Here is a 19,483-nt window from a genome sequence, read left to right as displayed (position 1 = left end):
AGACGACATTGGAACTCAGGCAGTCTAGCTCCAGAGTGTGCAGTTAGGCCCTTAACAGAGGGTAGCTACTTTATTAATAGGATGGGATATAGGAGGTTACCAGCTCTGTCCACCAAAACTTTTCAAAGATACCTGAAACACCACCACTGGCATCATTATGGTTTAAGGCAGGGGATGGAATGTCAAGGTATAAAAAGTCCTGGTGTTAGAATAGGTCAACATAATAGAAATTCTTAGTGGCCAACAGAACCCTGTATTGTAAAACAAAACAGTTAGATAAATTTGGAAAATGTCATTGCGACCTCATAATCATAAAAAGAAACATTTTCCCCAGTTCCGTCAGTACTAAAATGGGCCTTAAACAACAAGGTTGTACTGCATAGCACAGGAAACTATATTCAATATTCTGTGATAAACCATAATGGAAAAGAATATGAAAAAGAATGTATATGTATAACTGAGTCACTTTGCTGTACAGCAGTAATTAACACAAAATTGTAATTCACCTATACTTCAATAAAAAATAAATTAACAAAACAAATAAAATGGGCCTAACAGTAGGCACAGCACTTTAGCCTACTACCAACGCTCATGCCCAGATAGCCTGCCGTACAGCTCTCCACTAAAACAACCCAGGGCTCCTCGGAGACAAGCCAATATCGTATCTTGGGACAGGACAAAAACGAGGACAATCTGAAACGCCTGTTGTTGCCATACAGCAAGAATGACTCCACAAGCATCGGGAACCCTGCTACACGGGCGAGGAAGGTAATGCAGAACTCTTCGCAGCTGAGCTGTGATAATCTGGGCATCAAAACTTGGAGGAGAAGGAAAAAATTATTGTGGGAGCAAGGTGAGTCTGAGAAATGCCTTGTGTTCATGATGTCACTCAAAAGGAAAGTTAATATAAAGTGTAGACAAAGATAGTTTTAATAGCGAAGAAAGATGACAATATGTTACAATTTGTCATCAACTTTTAAAACTAGGAAGTATTAATATATAAGATGATGTAGTTGCTTTTATAGAGTGTTAATTACATGTTTGTTTATAAGATTTCTGTGTTGAGTAGTAAAGAATAACAAAAGGAACTTTAAGTCAGGTCGTCGCCAGGACTTGAGGGCCCTTGGAAGGGCTGCTTGGCATTGGTGGTCATACAACAAGCAGGTGGAAAGAGGGGCAGAGATTCACTGGCATCAGTGGTCACACACAATTAGCAAGGAGTCAGTCAGCGGTGTGTTTGTAACATCATAAACTACTCACACAGCCTGAAGAGGAAAACCAAGTACTCAAACTCAACCTCATCTCCTAGGAGGTGAAATCTCTACCTAGTCCGACAAAGAATGGTAAAATATTAATAAGGAATGCATACTTTCTAATAGTGCTAAAGATAGGTCAATGATAAGGGGTCCTGAGTTTGAATCACCTTGAAGCTACCTAGTCCTATGTTGTAAAGCAAGAATTGTGTCCGTCCAAGAATTGTGTCCGTCCAAGAATTGGCATCCTCTAGCCTTAGCTATTCGGAGAAGGTATTCCATGTCCTTTGGATCTAAAAGATCACTGCACTTGTGTGGAAAGTGTCAAAATGATGTTAACTAAGGGAAGTTGGCCTTCGGAAGATACTAAAAACCAAGAACACAAACAATGAAGAAATAAATTAAACCCAAGATACTTAATATTTTAGAATAAGTTAAAGTGTAAATGTATTATCAATCTTGACATTTTGTCTATGTTTTATCTGCTGTTTAAGGTGGATGATCAAAAGGAATTAGTCATTCTAAATTTGTAGTAGAATTTAAATAGTTTAATCAACCACATTTATAATCAATGTTTAAATGCTCAAGGAATGATGGTTTTCAAACCATTTTTGAATGGCTTATTGGATATACATGGCAGACACAGCCAGACGCACCCATATGCTCTGGACACTCACCAGTTCCTGGCATGCCACTTGTGACTTTTTCCCTGGGGCTTCCTCTGTCCCCTGGAGCCCAGTTGGCTCTGCCCAGAGCAGGCCAGAATTGCCACACCCCCCAGGAGCTGCCCTCACCAGCTACTGATGGGAGTTAGTGGATAAATGCCCTAGCTTTCTGACCTTTTGGTAAGGGTAACTCAGAGGCCAGTGCACATCATCTTCCAGAGATGCCCAGGGCAGGTGAGCAGCAGCTGTCCACAGTGGTAACCTCCGTAAGGCACCCATTATTGGCCTTCGACCTTTCCCTGACTCATTTCTCCCCTCTCCCACTGGGGCTTCCTGGGATCACCTCCCAAATAAACTAGTGGGCTCATATCCACATCTCAGAGTCTGGGCAACCCAAACTAAGAGAAGAAAGGAATTTAATAAATTAAGATTAAACAAAGCACACATATGTGTAAGGAAGGCTCTTCTCAATGCAGAGTACCCCTTGGACATTTCCTAATCTCCCAGGAGGCTTGAGTATCACAGCCAGGGGAAGGGGAGAGGGGTGGGCACTGTCTTGGGTAACCTTCTGCCTCTCCTGTTGGTGTCTCTTTCCTCCCTCCTGGAACCAGCCTCTCGGGACCCATGACTTTCACCAGGACACTCACTCTCTGACTCTCACTGGGAAAGTATGATTCCTCCCACAGGGAGCTGTGATTTCAGAGGGCAATCTTAGAAACAGAAATGTCCATTCATAAAGCTGGAGGTGGACTCAGTGACTGCAGAGGGGAAAACATTGTGACAAGACGAGTGTCCACTTACTCAGCTGTCAGGACACTGAGATTCCTGGGCTTTGAGTCTGCTACCAGGTCCCCATGGGCCACGAGGGACTTCTGCTTATGACTTTTATAGGCAGCCCCCCCCCACCACACAGAGTAAATAATGACACTGCTCCCCATCCCTACAAACATGGTGGTTAAGAGCTCAGGCTTACCCATTTCTAACAGTCACCTTGGGCAGATTCCTTAACATCCCTGAACCTCAGTTTCTCTAGCTACAAAATGGAGGAAACATAATCTAACTCACAGGGCATCGCTCTTAATAAAGAGAGAAAATGATGGAGTGCTTAGGCATGTCAGGCACTTTGTATGCACTCTCATTGCATGGACACACACGTAGGTACCGTTATCATCCTCAATTTCCAATTCTAAGAAACTTACCTAGGGTGAGCCAGCTAATAAGCAGATCTAGCATTCAAATTTGGGCAAGTCTGATTCCACTCTTAACCTCTAGGTTATACAAAATATACGGAAAGTAAAAGTGCCCAACACACACTAGGAGCTTAATTACTGTCATTACTTTCCTGTCTTCTTTATTATTCTCTCCTGGGCTGTCTCTCACCGGGGAGGGACTACAAGCGGGGCACAGACAAGGAGAGAGTCACAGAGGCTCAAAAGCAAGAGGCTCAACGCCAAGTTCTTAATAAATAGTCTGCAGAGAAAACAGAAGGCTTCCCCTTCTATTAACACCTAAGCTCTTAAGGTTCTTCCAACTCCATAATTTCCTTCCCTAGAACCTCCACAAAATCCCCAAAATGCCTTTCAAAAGACCACAAAGTCAGGAATACTAAATATCTTAAAAGTTCCAGGTGAAATTAAGTCACCTGGAATGAGAAGTCTGTCTCAGCCTGGCTCTGGCATTAAGCTGTGTGACCTTGAGAAAAGCCACCTGCCTTCTCTGTGCCTTTTTTCTTTTTCTTTTTTTTTGGTTAATATGGAGCTAATAATCCTTGTCTTGCCTTTCTTAAAGTTGTTGAGAGGATCATTGAGAAATGTATGTGAAAATACTTGGCAAATTATAACATACAACACAGATGTGGGGAGTTATCAGTATTCATCAACGGCTTATCAGACTTGCTAAGAAAATTCCTGAATAAGAAAAATGGGAGCCAAAAAGCAGAGGTGAGCAGCAAGGGGGAATGAGGAGAGTCAGATGGTAAAGAAAAACTAGCTGTCAGAACCTCATTTTCAGTGTTGGCAGTTAACCTTCAATCAATTTTATAAGGCCAGGAAATAGCCATATTTTTAATTAAGTGTCAGTGGTAGGCTCAGCAACATAAAATTTAATGATAGGGAAGACCCCAGCTTAAAGAAACACAGCTTCTTACCTCTCCTTCTAAGAAAGATATCTTTTCTAAAAGCTGCAATATTAAGAGCTGTTTCTGCTGCACCTTTTTCTTTAGTGATTCAATCTAGAAAGAAACAAATTGGAAATTGTTATCAAAAATGCAGAATTTGTACAAATTAATCAACTGGAAGAGAAGCCTTTGGTTTTCATTCGAATAGAAACTACACATTGGTTCTTTTGCGTTCCGTGGAACAGTATGAACATGAGGTGCTTCATGGAGGCGGGTGGGGGGGGGCGGTTCTGTGCCCGGGTAAGCTTGGGACATCATACGTGGTTGTGGAGTTGTTTCATTAGGTCTGTTTAGCCTAACATTTCTGCAGTGATTTTGCCGTGTAACCCTTAGTAACATCCCACCGATGCTTTGGGAAATGCAGACATAACTCTACATAAAAGAATTATTTCGCTTGAATTTATGCAGCAGCCTGCATTTCAAACATTCTGCTCTGTTGTTCCTGTTCGTATATTCATATTTTGTTCAACCAAGTGTCAAAAGTTTTGCTCTGGGAAAAAGGTCACTGTCACTGAAAGTAATAATCAAATTCAGAGGACTGAGGACTCACGTGGCCTGGGTTAAGCAGGGACGGCTTCTGAAAGACAGAGACTTGAGCTGGGTTTTCACCTTTGTTTCTATACTATATCTATCTTGGACTACTCTAACTTTGTTTTTCATTCACATATCATGTCTCCACAGACATATTGTAGGTTCCCTAAAAGCAGGAACCAGGGTGCTCTCTACCAGGCCATGTTTTGGACAATAGTGGGAACAGTATGTAGGTTCGATAAATAACATGTGATTTTGAAGAATGCACTAATTTTCCAACAACCTTTTATATGATATTTGAGCATCTGCAAAATCTTTTTTAAAAAATCCCTCTCTGTGCAAAATGACACAATGCCTATAGAAGGGACTCTAGTGATAACTGAAAGAAGTACAAGTAGGGACTTCCCTGGTGGCACAGTGGTTAAGAATCTGCCTGCCAACGTAGGGGACACGGGTTTGAGCCCTGGTCCGGGAAGATCCCACATGCCGTGAAGCAACTAAGCCCTTGCGCCACAACTACTGAGCCTGCGCTCCAAAGCCCGTGCTCTGCAACCAGAGAAGCCACCGCAGTGAGAAGCCCACACACCACAACGAAGAGTAGCCCCCGCTCACTGCAACTAGAAAAAGCCCGCGTGCAGCAACGGAGACCTAATGGCAGCCAAAAATTAATTAATTTATTTTAAAAAAAAGAGAAGTGTACAATTACATTTAACCTTTGACCCAGCAATTCCATTTCTAGCAATAGATCCCAAAGAATCATTTAGCCAAAATATGAAATGACTTGGACACAGGATTTTTGTTTTTTAGAAAACACACACACACAAAAACAGAACTCCATCAATAAGTGCCTGATAAATAAACTATGGTTCATCTTAACAGTGGATGCCTATGTAACCTTCAAGAAAAAAACGAAGATCTCTAAAACCCTGATACGATATATTGTAAGGAGTATATGGTATGCTGGCTTTGGTGTAAAACTGGTGAAGACATATGAATGAATATATATTTGCAAAATGAAACACCGCAAAGATCAAACAAATCTTAATTATTAATATTTACCAACAGAGAGCAGGAGGAAATTCGATGGAGGAGACAGAACAGAACAAAGACTTTTGTGATAATACCTTGTTACATAAGTTCAATTTTGAAAGCACATTTTACACATTCAAAAAATAAAAACCAAAAAGGGGAAAAAAGTGAATCCTAAAATTTGAAAACAAACAGAACAAAAAGAACTTAACCGTATATCAAATTGCTTAAACGAATTAACTCAAGTGTTGTTAGGACAAGGTAATTTGACTGGATGTTTTTAGTGGAATGTGCTCTAAAGATAAACAATTGCACTCACTGGGAAAATTTTAGTAGTAATATTGGTATTATATTTTTAAACTATTTGATAGATTGTAGTGTAATAACATTTGGAACCAAGATTTTTAGTGTAAGAAAAAGAAATACAAGTACGAAATCAAAAAAGTAAGAAAATAAAGTTTTGTTAGATTTGAAATGAAAGTATCAGTATGAATTCATAATCTTTTATTTTCTTTTAAAAAGTATACTAGATGAGCCTAAGACACCTTATGCTACCTGAAAACAAGGACATGAAGGGTCTCCCTTGGGGCAAAGATGGGACGATATGAGCATCAAAAAGAATAATGAGTAAAACACATGGAATATATATTTTTTTAAACCCTGAGTATTTTATTATTCTTAAAAAAGAAAAACAAAAACAAAGCAGCAACGAAAACTCCTCGGAAATGACAGTGGAACCGACTCCTTACTTAGAAGCTTGGCAATTTGGATAAAAGAAGAAAGCATTTATCCTGCCTTACTTGTACAAACTGCACGTTGAGATTACTCAAAAGTCCCAGTTTATGAAGAAAGAAGTTTTACTCTGCAGAAGAATTCCAGTTAATAAGTGGGGAAGGAATGAGAGAATTCGAAGATCACCATTGTGCGATCCCCTAGGAAATAACTGACTCAAGCAAGCTTCACGGACAGATGACACAGTGAGGGGCAAAGCTGGCGAGGGACTTTACGACTTTGCTGTGGGCTGTCACCACCTGATCCACGATCAGCCTTAGCATCACCCAGAGTGGGATCACCAGACATCGTGTGCCCCCGGAGCAACACATAATGAATCACACAGCACCACCCTTGAAGTATTCTTGCCTCCCCGGACAAAACAAAGTTGAAACGGAATCTAATTGAGCTATTAAGGACACAAAAAGTCAAATTCAGAATGTGGGAACGTTTATAGGACAACTGACTTAGTTCCTGCAATAAGTCACTGGCTGGGGGTAAATTTGAGTTAGGGGGGCCGGGGGAGTAAACAGAGCATATGCTCTAGATTAAAGGACTTCAGAAACCTAACAACCAAATACAGTGGACCTCTCTGTATGCTGACTGGAACAAAATATCAGTTAAGAGACAATTTTAAAGACATGTTGGAAAATGTTATTACAGACTAGTATTAAATGGGACCAAGGAATTATCATTAATTTTGTTAGGTGTGGCAATAAGCATTATGATTACAGAAGAAAAAGTCCACATGTTTTATTGATGCTTAATGAAGTATACAGGAAACATGCAGAATGTCTGGGATTTGCTTTAAAATAACTGCACAAAGGAAAAAATAAAAGGAAAAGAAGGTGTAGATAAGGCAAATGTGGCCAAATCTTGCTGCTTGTTGAATCTAGGTAATGATTCATCATTGCGCTCTTTGTTCTGAGAGAATGTGACATTTTCATGATAAAATATTTTAAATTCCACCTGGTGTCAAAAAATATAATTCTCCGACATGAAAAGCAAACCATATGAAATAGAATACAATAAGAAACATACTTAAGAAAAAAATTGGTAATTATTTTTTAAATTAACAATTAAAACCAGTCACTGGTTATCCTTTCGTACCTATTAAATTTGCCCCAAACTACTGACTGAAGAAATCAGTGTTGGAAGGGCTGGGAGGGATAGCTACTCTCATGTGTTGCAGGTGGCGCTGTAAATTAGAATGACCCTTTGGGCAATGTAGCAATAAATATGAAGAGCCATAAAGCTGTTCATACCCTTTGACCTACTAATCCCACTCCTGGGAATTTATCCGAAGGATATAATTCAGATGTAGGAAGAAAGCTATATATACAAAGATGTTCTTGCTCCAATTATTTATAATAGAGAGAAAATGGAAATAACCTTAATGTCCAGCACTAAAGGAATGGGTAATAAATTATGGAATATCACTTGGATGGAATATATTACACAAACACTAAAAACAAGTACATTACAAAATGGAAAAGTGTTTACAAAAAGCCTCAAGGGATAGAAAAACAAGAGTTTACAATGATGAAAGTAAAAGCTGAAAGAAAAGTTAGATAAACGAAATCGTTCCGGGGTTGGGGTAGGATTATGAGCAAAACAAAAGTTTGTTTTGTTTAAATTGCCTTCATTTTTGTAGGAATAATTTGCAAAAATCATCCTTACAGTGTCCCTTTTTCATTCCTTCTTATAGTGTTAGAAATTTTTAAAGCTTTTAAAATTTAAATGATAGGCAAAATGTGTACTGAAATGAACTAAAATATTCCAAGAAGGTCAGGGGTAATATTTCATCAAATAACACAAAAAGTGACTTCACGCACACTAGTTTCACTATCTCTGAAGTAATCAGAGTGCTTTGTGAGTCAAGAGAAGCAAGCGGTGTAGGTTAAGGGCACCCTAGTGAACAGCTCATAGGAAGAGACCAAGATGATTCTGCTCACCTTTGTCCCTAGATTTTAGTTTTAAAAAGAAATAAATGCAAAGCAGAGATATCATCTGGAGAGACAGCTGAGGGGAGAACTCTGGGCTAATGCTAGCATGAGGAGGCATCTCATTCTGGAGAAAAAGAATAGGTCGAGGGAAGGATGCAGGGGATCTGAAGCTTCAGACGACAAGGCTCGCGTTTTTCAGCAACTGATGCTTCAAGAAGCGATTGTGCTCTTGCACTAAAAATGCTGTGCACACTCATTTGCTTTCATCCTTGAGCATTTCTCATAGAAGCATCTTGTACAGTACATTCTGTGGCCAGAGTTGACTTGCTTGGATTAGAGAAAAAGAATGCTTAGGTTGGCAGTCAGTTCATGGCTGGCCCCTCATGCCCTAGAAGGGGTGCCAACTTTGAACCCCAAGTTACTCCCCCCTGAGGTCTGCTCCTGGAGCACATCCCATGCCTTCTCCCAAGTGCGGCACCCAGTTTCTAAAATAAGCAGGCTCTCCCGCGTCTGGGTTTGCTAATATTCTAGGTATCGTCTGACTCCCAAGCCTTTGGTTCTTTTCCACAATATCTAAATCACACATTTGTGTGGAAAATGCTGTTATTTCTGACTGCCAACTTCAAAGAGCCTTGAAATATCGTCTCCTATAGCACCTAGCATGATAAACACTCAAGAATTAACTACTACTATGTTATTAGTGGTATTTCTCCCTCCCTAGACTGTCAGCTTGAGAGTAAAGACCTTGATCATCTTCGTATTCTCAGACACTGAATGGATGAATCAAAGAATCTGTCCATCCATTATCTCTAAACAATCCGCCCCTTAGACTTCAGGGGCAAAGTTGTCTGGAACAGACTCTTGGAGGCCTAGATGAACCAAGACAGACTTGCTAAACACATAACCTCCAAAGCAACCCCCAAAATCGGGGGCACCCAAAATCCAGGGAACTATGCAGCCGGTATGCATGTAAAATCCATTTGGCACCTTTGCTCTCACTTCTTAACTCATATAAGTTTGTAAATTTGACCTTCAAGAGGTTTATGTACACTTCAAGAATCTGCATTTAAATCTAGCTGTCACCAGGTGGTGGTAAATGACCCAAGTTACCAGGCTCAAGTCAAGGCATTAAGAAATGAGAAATTAGATGAGGTCTGGAAAATGAGTGCTTCTATTTTAGTTAACCCAAGAATGTAATCTTGTTGCAACAGTTAAATTTAAATATCAAACAGTAAACCTCCTTAGAGAACAAAGGGAAGAAACCCATCTTGGTAAAATCTAGAACCTTTTAACTGATGTTAGTTAACTCATTGAACTGATGTCTAATTTTGTCTTCATTAGCATGTTTTTTTTTTGTAATTCAAACTGTGTATATGTCTTGCAGCCTAACTGATAATGCAGGATGCTAGGTTTCTAAGACTACAGGCCAGATTGATATTTAAGGTGGGCAGTGGGGGGGGGGGGTCATCTGCTTTCTTAAAACTGGAACCGGCTTTTCTTCACATCAGCCACATTTGAGTTACCTGCACAGATGGTTCGAGCTAAGCAATCCCTCTTAACCAGACCCACACACTGGAGTCACCTGGATGGAGTCATCTACTTCTAGGCTCTACCCCAGAGATGCTGCATATATCACCCTCTTACTTAAAAACCCTCCCAAGCTTCTGGGGTGGGGGGGGCGGATAAATTAGGAGTTCGGGATTCACATATACACACTACTATATATAAAAGAGATAACCAACAAGGACCTACTGTATAGCACAGGGAACTCTACTCAATATCTTGTAATAACCTATAATGGAAAAGAATCGATTATATATAACCAAATCACTTTGCTGTACACCTGAACCTAACACAACATTGTAAATCAACTATACTTCAATAAAAGAAAAAAGTACAAACAAAACAAAACAAAACAACCCTCCCAAGCTTCTAATGTTCCAACTCCCTAGCGTGGACATGAGGCACTTCTGCTGTGGTCCCAATTTATCTCCCCAGTTTCATTTCATGCCTGCTCTGTCCCACAATGAACCCTACTTAGAAGCCACTCCATACTCTCAGCGTGCTGTGGACATACAATGGTCCTGCTGCCAGGCCTCTGCACAGGCTGGTCCCTTCACCAGGCATGCCCTCCCACCCTCCATTCCTTTTCCCACCAGGAAATCTGCTGTCAGGAAGTACTCAACAGTCGCCTCCCAGGCCAGCTCTTCCCAAGTCCTCCAGGCTGGCTTTGTGTCTCTCTCCTCTGTTCCATTTCAGCCCTTCGAGCAAACCCCTAGTAGAACTCATCATTGCCACTACCACCCTTTGTTTACATCTTTCCCTTGCATCAGACAGCAAACCCACATGGAACAGATGTTTAGTGCATCAGTTATCTTATATGAAAGAGCAGTCCTCTTAGGAGGTGAAATCACCCCTATCAATCCACACATTTTTATAAACTTCTTTGGAAACAGATTCCTATAGTGAAAGGATCCCTCCCAATTTCTTTTAAAAAGACCTTGTATGTCAACCAGACCAAAATGAAATTGTACAAAAATTTAGTAAGGTCCTGTTATGAATTCACAGCAACCCAGGAGGTCGCAAGGCTTTTCAGCTTCCTGGAATTTTTTTCCATTGGTGACAGACATGTAGGGTCATTTCATGTTAGATGTCAGAATGTGATACAGCCCTATAATTAGAAGGATGTGAATAGTACCCAATTGTGCAAGACTCATGAAACATAACTCAATATTGAGATTGGGGATGTGGAGAGAAATGAATGAATATAAGAAATACAGCAACAAATAAGTATTAAATACTAGATAGCACTTGATATGGGTTTTTTTTAAGAAATTGTGCTTTGGGGTGTTTTCTCTTACCAGCTGGCAAATGATGATACACATGTATCTGAAAATGCCTTATGTAAAACAGGAGACACAATGAAATGGCATGATATTAGAAGATATGTTAAAACTGATGATCACATTGAATTAAATTGTTTAAAATCTTGTAAAAAAGGGAATTCAATTTTTTAAATCCAAACTGTCTAAGTTTATGATATTATTGTTCGTTTTCTTTGAAATCTGTTTTATTTTGTTTTCATTCTAATTTTAAGAATACCAATTAAAGTGCACAGGTACTTTTATTCAAAATCAGGGTGTGTGTATACGTGCCTGTCATGAAACTCGACACATTAATAAGGTTTCCAAACCTCTATCACCAACACCCCACTTTGTTACTCCTTCTAATGGGCCCTCATTTAAAAACACTTTCTACTTTAAACTGCATTGATAAAGAAATAATTCATTTTCCCATTGAAAACGTACCAAAGATGGCTAATTGCCAATCAAAGCTTCTAATCAAAATGAGATAACCAGGGTTCTGAATTCTAGGTCAAAGTAAAGCAAAAGGATACTTGAATGTGAGCCCTTCTCAATTTTTCATGGGAAAAGTATGCTGTTCGATTATTTGAAAATTTGACAGGAAAATAGCTTGAAGATCCCCATTATTGTTATCAAAACCCCTAGAGATACAGGGACTTGGCGAACAGACTGGGGCACAGTTGGCACAAGACAGGCAAGAACCTTCTAGAACTCACCTGGGGTTTTAGTCACCTCCCTTTGCTCTCTCTTGTCCTGACCCAGCCTTGTTTTCAATTCAACCTCTTGTGATCTGGCAAATAGCTTTCTCCATTTCCCTCAACAAAACAGGACTCGTGTTTGATCCCCAAATACCTCACCCTGAAAAATGAGAATAATTGATATCTAATACTCTTCCTCTGAAAAGGTTTTTTATTTTTGCTGCAGTTTCCCTTAATTCATTTTAGAAGTGTTGTAACACTGTAATTTCAAAGTTATGTATTTTTAAAGTGCATTCCCTTTGATAAAAACCACCATGGTAAGAATTTTAAAAATAAGGTTACCCTCTTTTCCTAAAAAATAATAAAGCACGGGGATATATGACAAGATCAGGATCTGCCCTGCACTAATGCAGCATGAAAGAACAGTTTAAAAAGGACAAGGAAAATGGTACATTATCTCATTTTGGGGGGAGTGAAGGGAATGAATTAAGGCCACAACAAAACGAAACTGAAAAATTGCTAAATGAAGCTCTGAGTGGGGAAAATGAAAAATCAATGAAGGAACGGAGGGGAAAAGGTACATTTTTCATCTTCATGATGCTTGATTGGGTTTGTAGAAATTCATTTTCAATTAATGTGTCTTGTGGCATTCAGCCAGGCCAGATATGAACAGGGCACACATTTTAATCAATTTTTTTCTATTAAGTTTGAAGTAATATATAATAATAGAACTATACTATTCAAAAGGATCAGTTGAAACTGGCTTCTGAGGTAAAATAATCTAATGCGGTTTGACTTCTATCTTAAAGATAACCCAACTTCTGTTTAAGAAGAAATAGCACCCTGGGTGCCTGAACATGACTGGGCTATATAAACATCAGGGAAGGATGGATAAACTGGCGTTCCAATCTATGTGCATTCACTGGGAAGGAAGAAAAACGGGTGTACCGAGTACCAGGGCTTTTGCTGGCTTAGCTCATTATTCTCAGAAACAACCCTAAGAGTCGTTATCCCCATAGACGACGGAACTGGGGTTCCTAGAGTTTCATTGTCTGTTCATTCCTTAACAGTCAGCTGTGATCCCCTCTGCATCGGGCCCAGTGCTAGATTCCGGGAGCACCGCAGTGAGCCAGGAAGACCTGGTCTCCACTTTCAGGGAATCAACATCCCAGTGAGGCAGTAAATGGAGAAAGAAACACACACATTAGTGCAATAAGGGAGCAGGCAGAATGATGTTAGGTCTCCCCACCTACCCAGAGATAGGATGCACCTGCCGTCTGCCGATGGGGTGAGGGAAAGGTTCAGACGATAGGGCTAAAGAGGTAACCAGCTCGTTCCAGCTTGCCCGGAACTTTCTAGGTGCTAGTGTCATGAGTCAGGAACCTTCTCATTCGCAGGCAAACCAGGACAGGTGGTCACCCTAGAGCTCGATGCTGGCAGGGCTGAGATCTAAACCCACTTCTCTTTGATGACAAGGCCCGGGCCCTTCCGTTCACACCAGCCTGATGGCCAGAGGTTGGCCTCTATCTTCTCTATGACGACAACCTATCGCGGCAACGCTGCCTAGAAATTAGGCAAGGCTGGTAAGAATACTGGCAGGTGATACCTTCTTTAACAAAGGATTTGCTGGAGCCCTAAGTCTTCAGGCTATTCTTTCCTCCTCTGTGACCTTATTGGAAGGTGGGATGGAGAAGTGGGAAAGAGGGTCCTCTAAGCTTCTCTATCCCTGCGCTTCCCTGGATGGGTACAGTATCAGGGACAGAAGACCATACACTGAACAGGAATATCCAGGGAGAGAACTGTTTCAGGCTAAACAATTAGAGGAGGTACAGGCATAACTCATTTTACTGCACTTTGCTTTATGGTGCTTTACACGTCGCATTTTTCACAAATTGAAGGTCTGTGGCAACCCTGCATTGAGCCAGTCTGTCGGCACCACTTTTCCAACAGCATTTGCTCGCTTTGTATCTCTGTGTCACACTCTGGTAATTCTTGCAATATTTTAAATCCTCCACCAGCAAAAAGATTACAACTCACTGAAGGTTCAGATGATGATTAGTGATCATTTTTCAGCAATAAAGTATTTTTAATTAGGTGTCACATTGTCTTTTTATACCTAATGCTATTGCACACTTAACAGACTGCAGTATAACTTCTGTATGCACTGGGAAACCAAAAAGTTCATGTGATTCACTTTACTGCAATATTTGCTCTATTGCGGTGGCCTGGAACCCAACCCGCAGTATTTATGAGGTAGGCATGTATATATGGAAGCACCCAGCTCCACACCTGGCACAAAGCTAATGCTAAAAAAAAATGGTAGTTTAAATAAATGTTCCTATTGACATATACACATTACTATATATAAAGCAGATAACTAATAAGGACGTACTGTATAGCACAGGGAACTCTACTCAATACTCTGTAATGACCTATATGGGAAAAGAATCTAAAAAAGAGCGGATATATGTATATGTATAACTGATTCATTTTGCTGTATACCTGAAACTAACACAACTTTGTAAATCAACTATATGCCAATAAAAAAAAATTTTTTTAAGATGCTTATACTAGTCTTGTCAATTTTAAGACAAAACAAAACAAAAAAATAAAGGAGGCTTTAATTACACACACACACACACACACACAATGTTCCTAAAGTTCAGGTGCCCTGGAACATGGACCCTCACCTGTACTGACCAGGACTCTCCTGGGAGCCCCCTAGCTGCCCTCCCTGCCCCTCTCCTCTCCTGTTCGCCAAGCACGCCCTGCCAGAGACATGCCTCTGAGGCTCAGATCTGATCAGGCCATGGGGAGCCATAAAGGAATTAGGAGCTTAGTAATAAAGGACATTTTCTTGGCTTGTTGCTGGTAATCCACAGCAATTAGGCCCAACCTACATTCCCAGTCTCTTCATCATTACTCCCTCCTACAATCCGGTCAGACTAGAATAATGCTCCCTGAACTCACCCTATACTTTCTGGCTTCCATGCTTTTGTTTTTTATTTATTCTGTATCTTGTCTGGCACGCCCTTTTCCACCTACTCAATCCCTGCCTAGAAAAACCTAACCCATGCTGCAAGACCCAGTCAAATTACACCTCCTCCCTAAAGACTCCACACACACTAGAATTACTGAACATTTACAGGCACTGAGCTACACCCATAGTGTACATTCTTTCAGTCAATCAACAACCCCTGAAGCAGGTACTATTATCATCATTCCCATTTTTTTGATAAGGAAACTAAATAAATGTTGGAGAAGATCAATAAGTTGCTCAAGATACAAAGCCCAGTCAGGAGCAGATGCAGGATACAAAGTCAGATTTAATTTACTTGAAGCCTACAAACTTAACCACTATGTTCTCCAGCTTGTGTGTTCCCAGCACACAGCCAGTTGTCCTGCTTAACCCTTATATTCTGTCTTGAGTTATAAAGAGTTTTAATGTCAACCAGAAAGTCCTTTGAGGGCTTTGAGGACTCAGGTCCATTTTTACATTTGGTTCATAAAAGTTGCTTCTTAAATGTTTACTGATTGACCCATCAGAGAAAAGCTCTCCGTAAGTGGAACCTAGCTCTTCATCACCCCCACTCCCACTTGTGTGTGCGAGGACTGGCTTTCCTGCAGACTTCAGCACAGAGGCAGGGGAACAGAAATATATAAAGACAGTGGCACAAGGGAAACAACTCCAGCTTGATAAAGGTTGAATGAAAAAAATCAGTGGGGGAAGGATGGACTATCCAATAAATGGTGTTAGAGAAACCAGCTTTCCATGAGGGGGAAAAAAAGGGTAACAGCTCTATTCATACTATATACACAAGAAATAAATTCCATATGGATTATTCTTTATTTGTTCAACAAATATTTATTGAGCACCTGCTATATGCCCGTGACTATTCCAAGTGTTAGGGATATAGCCATGAACAAAACAGACAAAAGCCACTGCCCTCAGGGAGCTTACATTCTAGTGGAGGGAAACAGACAACACATAAATAAAACAGATAAGTGTAGGATATATTACAAGATGATAAGTGCTATGGAGAAAAACAGAGTAAGGAAGAGAACGGTGGGAAGAATGTGGGGGAGGGGTGTAATTACAGACCTAAAGATGAAAAACAAAACTCTAAAACTTATGACAAACAAACAAGACACACAACACAGCACAGAAAGATTGATAACTTTCTACCAAAATTTAAAACGTGTATATTATACAAAACACCATAAACAAACAAACGAAAATGACTGACGAGGAGAAGATAACGGCATTCAAATATTTTTTGACAAACGACTAATATTGGCAGTATACAGAGTTCCTAAAAATCAGCAGGGAAAAAAAGAAAAACAACCAAACAGAAAAATGAACAAAAGATATGACCAACCAGTTCATAAGAATGGGAGCCTGACTGGTGAGAAGTTTATGCTCAGTCTCCCCAGTTGTAATGAGCAGTCACCAGGCTGATGCAAGTTAAAACTAAGACAAAGAGATACTATTTCACAACTGGCTAAAATTACAGTCCAACAGCGCCAAGAGGTGATGAGGATGTGAAGAAATCTGCCCTCATACGTGACGGGTGGAAGTCTACGTACACTTTGGAGAGCAATAGGGAAATACCTAGCAGAGGAGAAACTGTGCCAAACCCAGGCCCTGGCGATTCCTCCTCTGAGTATATTCCCTAGATAAGCACAGACACATGTGTGGCATTGTTTGCAAAAGAATAAAAAATTGGAAAGAAGGTAAATGTCTATCAATAGGGTACATTACAATACATTCATCTAATGGAATATTAGACGGCCATCAAAATGAATAATTCCTATCTATCTGTAACAACTCCAAAAACAAAATTGGGGAGAAGACTAAGTTGCAAAATAAATACAATAAAATTTATTTATATATTACAAATAAAATTTTACATACTTTTTTGAACACAGAAACCAAGCTATATACCAACAATAAATACATGTATGTGTAGTAAAAGCATAGAAACATGGTCTGGAAAGAGGCCAAATTGCCTCCGAAGGAGGTGTTAGGGCAGGATGGGGTGGAGGGTAAGAAGAAAAAAGATCCAAACTGGGAGGAGTAAAATGAGAACTTCTTTGTAATGTTTTATTTAGAAAAAATGTGAAATACGCCAAAATGTTAACATCTGTTAATTCCAGAAGAGAATACATGGGTTTTATTTTTTATCATTCTCTATAAGTTTCTATATTTAAATTTTTTTTCCAATTATAAAAAATAAGAAGCAAAGAACAAGGCTGGCTTTGGAGTCAAAAATCTGGGTGTGGACCTAGCACCGTCATCACTTGTGGAGAGACCACTAGCTACTTATTTTTTAAGACTCCTAAGTCTCAGTTTCCAGTACTAAAAAATGGTGCTAATAATACCTCCCACAGAGGGTTAACGTGGGATGGGAGGTGTAGATGCACACCTACAACACATGACGCACACCTTGCAACATGAGAAACATCCACTAGCTGGGAGTTACTTGGATGAGGAGCACAGGCACACAAACTACTATGGGCAGAATGTGAGCACCCAGGTCTGAGAAACATTTCAGAGCCCATTAGAAACAATTTCAACAAACAGAAAGTGGGTTCAATGACATTTGCAAAGAAAAGAACTTCTCCCTTGAAAGGACAATTTGAATCGTGAATACATTAATCAGTACATGTCACACAATGAACCTGCAATACTTCTATAATGCATACAAAAAGGAAGGTTTACACCCATGTGAGCTTTCTGATTACCTTCTAAAAACTTCATGCTTTAGATAAAGCAGCTGAGATTTTAAAATTAAAAAGTGGCTAATACAGTGTTAAACATCAGAATTGGAAACTGTAACATTTTCGATTACTATAAATAAATTTGGCCTCAACTTTTGAGTAGCATCTCCTTTGGGTGGGGGTGTGAGTGGCCCTGAGACAAAATCACAGCCTTACTAAGAGCCCAAGGCTTAGGATCCAGTTAGGGGTCGGGGATGGGGATGGGGTGGTGGTGCGGGGTGAGTGTGGGGCAGGGTTTGAGCACCTAACTCATGTTTGACGCAGTAAGTCAAGTTCATACCATATCACAGTCCTGGCAGGAAGGGGTGAATTTAGGGACACAGGCAAAGGCAGGGAGGAGCAGGTGGAGGGAGGTCCTCTCAGGCAGGGGACCCGGATCTAAGGAGATCCCCGATTAGCCCAGGACCCAGCATCAGGCCTAGGAGGAGTGCAGGGGTCGTGGGTCGTCTAGGGCACAGCATTTGGGAGGCACTCTCACGGTCCTGCAGACAGCCTCGGCACCTCACTCACTCTCTGCCCCAGAACATAAGGCTACCGGGCCTCAGGGTACTATCTGTGCCCCAAAGGAGAGAAGGAACTCCAAGGGCAGCGGGGAGAGCACACAATCCTGGGAGAGAGGCCCAAGTGGGTGCCCCGCTTCCTCTAGAAGTCATTACATCCCCTTGTCTGATATTACTTCAATTTTTGAAGCTGGGTAGTGAGTCTACTCCACTAGAACAAATGCCAGTAACTTTTCCACCACAGACTGAAAAACATGATGGCAGTAAAGGTATCCCTAGAAACAGTGTAGGTCCCTACACTAGAGTGACATCTAGATTAGCGATTCTCAGATCTGACTCAACGCTCCCTAGGGGAAGTCTGGAAACCCAGCAAGAGAATCTGGGGATCTGCATTCAAACAGAACACGGTGGAGGTAAACTGCATCAACGGTTCATACGCATGTGGGAAGTTATTCCTCTGCTTCCTCTCCCATCACTGCCTACTTGCTTCAGCTGGGCAGAAGCATCTAAATTAAAGACCAAACACAACTACTGACAAGAAAGCATTTACCTGCCCACTTTGCCACGGAGAAGAGGATGGAGCGGAAAACTACCCAACGTCTAAGTGACACCCACCCCCTTAATGAACTCACTTCATTATTAGTAGGCTAAAACCACCCACTGACTATTACTACCACTGCTGCTACTACAATTCTCAGCAACACCGTTCAGTTTTGATGAGATACCAGGGCCTGTGGCTGTCTCACGAAGACCTCTATGAAAATAAAGCATGCATGAAGTATATTTCACTTCAGTGTATTTCAGCCAAATACATTTTTTTAAATTTATTTATTTATTTATTTTAGTGCACGCGGGCCTTTCTCTAGTTGCAGCGAGCGGGGGCTACTCTTCGTTGCGGTGCATGGGCTTCTCATTGCGGTGGCTTCTCTTGTTGTGGAGCACGGGCTCTAGGCGCGTGGGCTCAGTAGTTGTGGCTCGCGGGCTCTAGAGCGTAGGCTCAGTAGTTGTGGCGCACGGGCTTAGTTGCTCCACAGCATGTGGGATCTTCCCAGACCAGGGCTCGAACCCGTGTCCCCTGCATTGGCAGGCGGTTTCTTAACCACTACGCCACCAGGGAAGTCCCCATCTTTCTTTTCATCAGATATACTTCTCCTTTTCATGAAGTGAGTTGAACTGTCTATGCATGGTGATAGAAGCAAACCAAATGTTTCTTAAACAAGAAGAGTGCTAAGTTGATTAGTGCCGTTGATCTTCATTCAGAAAGGACAT

At 40.8% G+C, this 19,483-nt stretch overlaps 1 protein-coding gene and 1 long non-coding RNA gene across 13 annotated transcripts in view; one reads left to right on the top strand and one right to left on the bottom strand.

Annotated features, from left to right (window-relative positions):
• MYZAP (myocardial zonula adherens protein) overlaps positions 1-19,483 on the bottom strand; it is a 99,363-nt gene that overhangs the window by 26,773 nt on the left and 53,107 nt on the right. For 6 of the 8 annotated variants that reach the window (XM_082388141.1, XM_082388142.1, XM_082388143.1 and 3 more), the window contains one exon: positions 4,065-4,148. The exons of the other annotated variants lie outside the window; for them this stretch is intronic. In XM_082388141.1, coding sequence (XP_082244267.1) covers positions 4,065-4,148 — 84 coding nt within the window. Of the gene's footprint in view, positions 1-4,064; positions 4,149-19,483 lie in introns of those variants that run through there. 8 annotated transcript variants of the gene reach the window in all.
• Positions 1-19,483, top strand: part of LOC309626846 — a 75,395-nt gene that overhangs the window by 51,150 nt on the left and 4,762 nt on the right. Inside the window, exon 2 of one of the 5 annotated variants that reach the window (XR_014243429.1) lies at positions 720-853. The exons of 3 other annotated variants lie outside the window; for them this stretch is intronic. This is a non-coding gene — a long non-coding RNA (uncharacterized lncRNA). Of the gene's footprint in view, positions 1-675; positions 854-19,483 lie in introns of all 5 variants that reach the window. One more of the 5 variants, XR_014243433.1, reaches the window with a different exon arrangement.

This window comes from Balaenoptera borealis (assembly GCF_965194805.1).
Source record: "Balaenoptera borealis genome assembly, chromosome: 3".
Classification (NCBI taxonomy): domain Eukaryota; kingdom Metazoa; phylum Chordata; class Mammalia; order Artiodactyla; family Balaenopteridae; genus Balaenoptera; species Balaenoptera borealis.
This window is presented reverse-complemented; position numbering and strand designations above follow the sequence as displayed.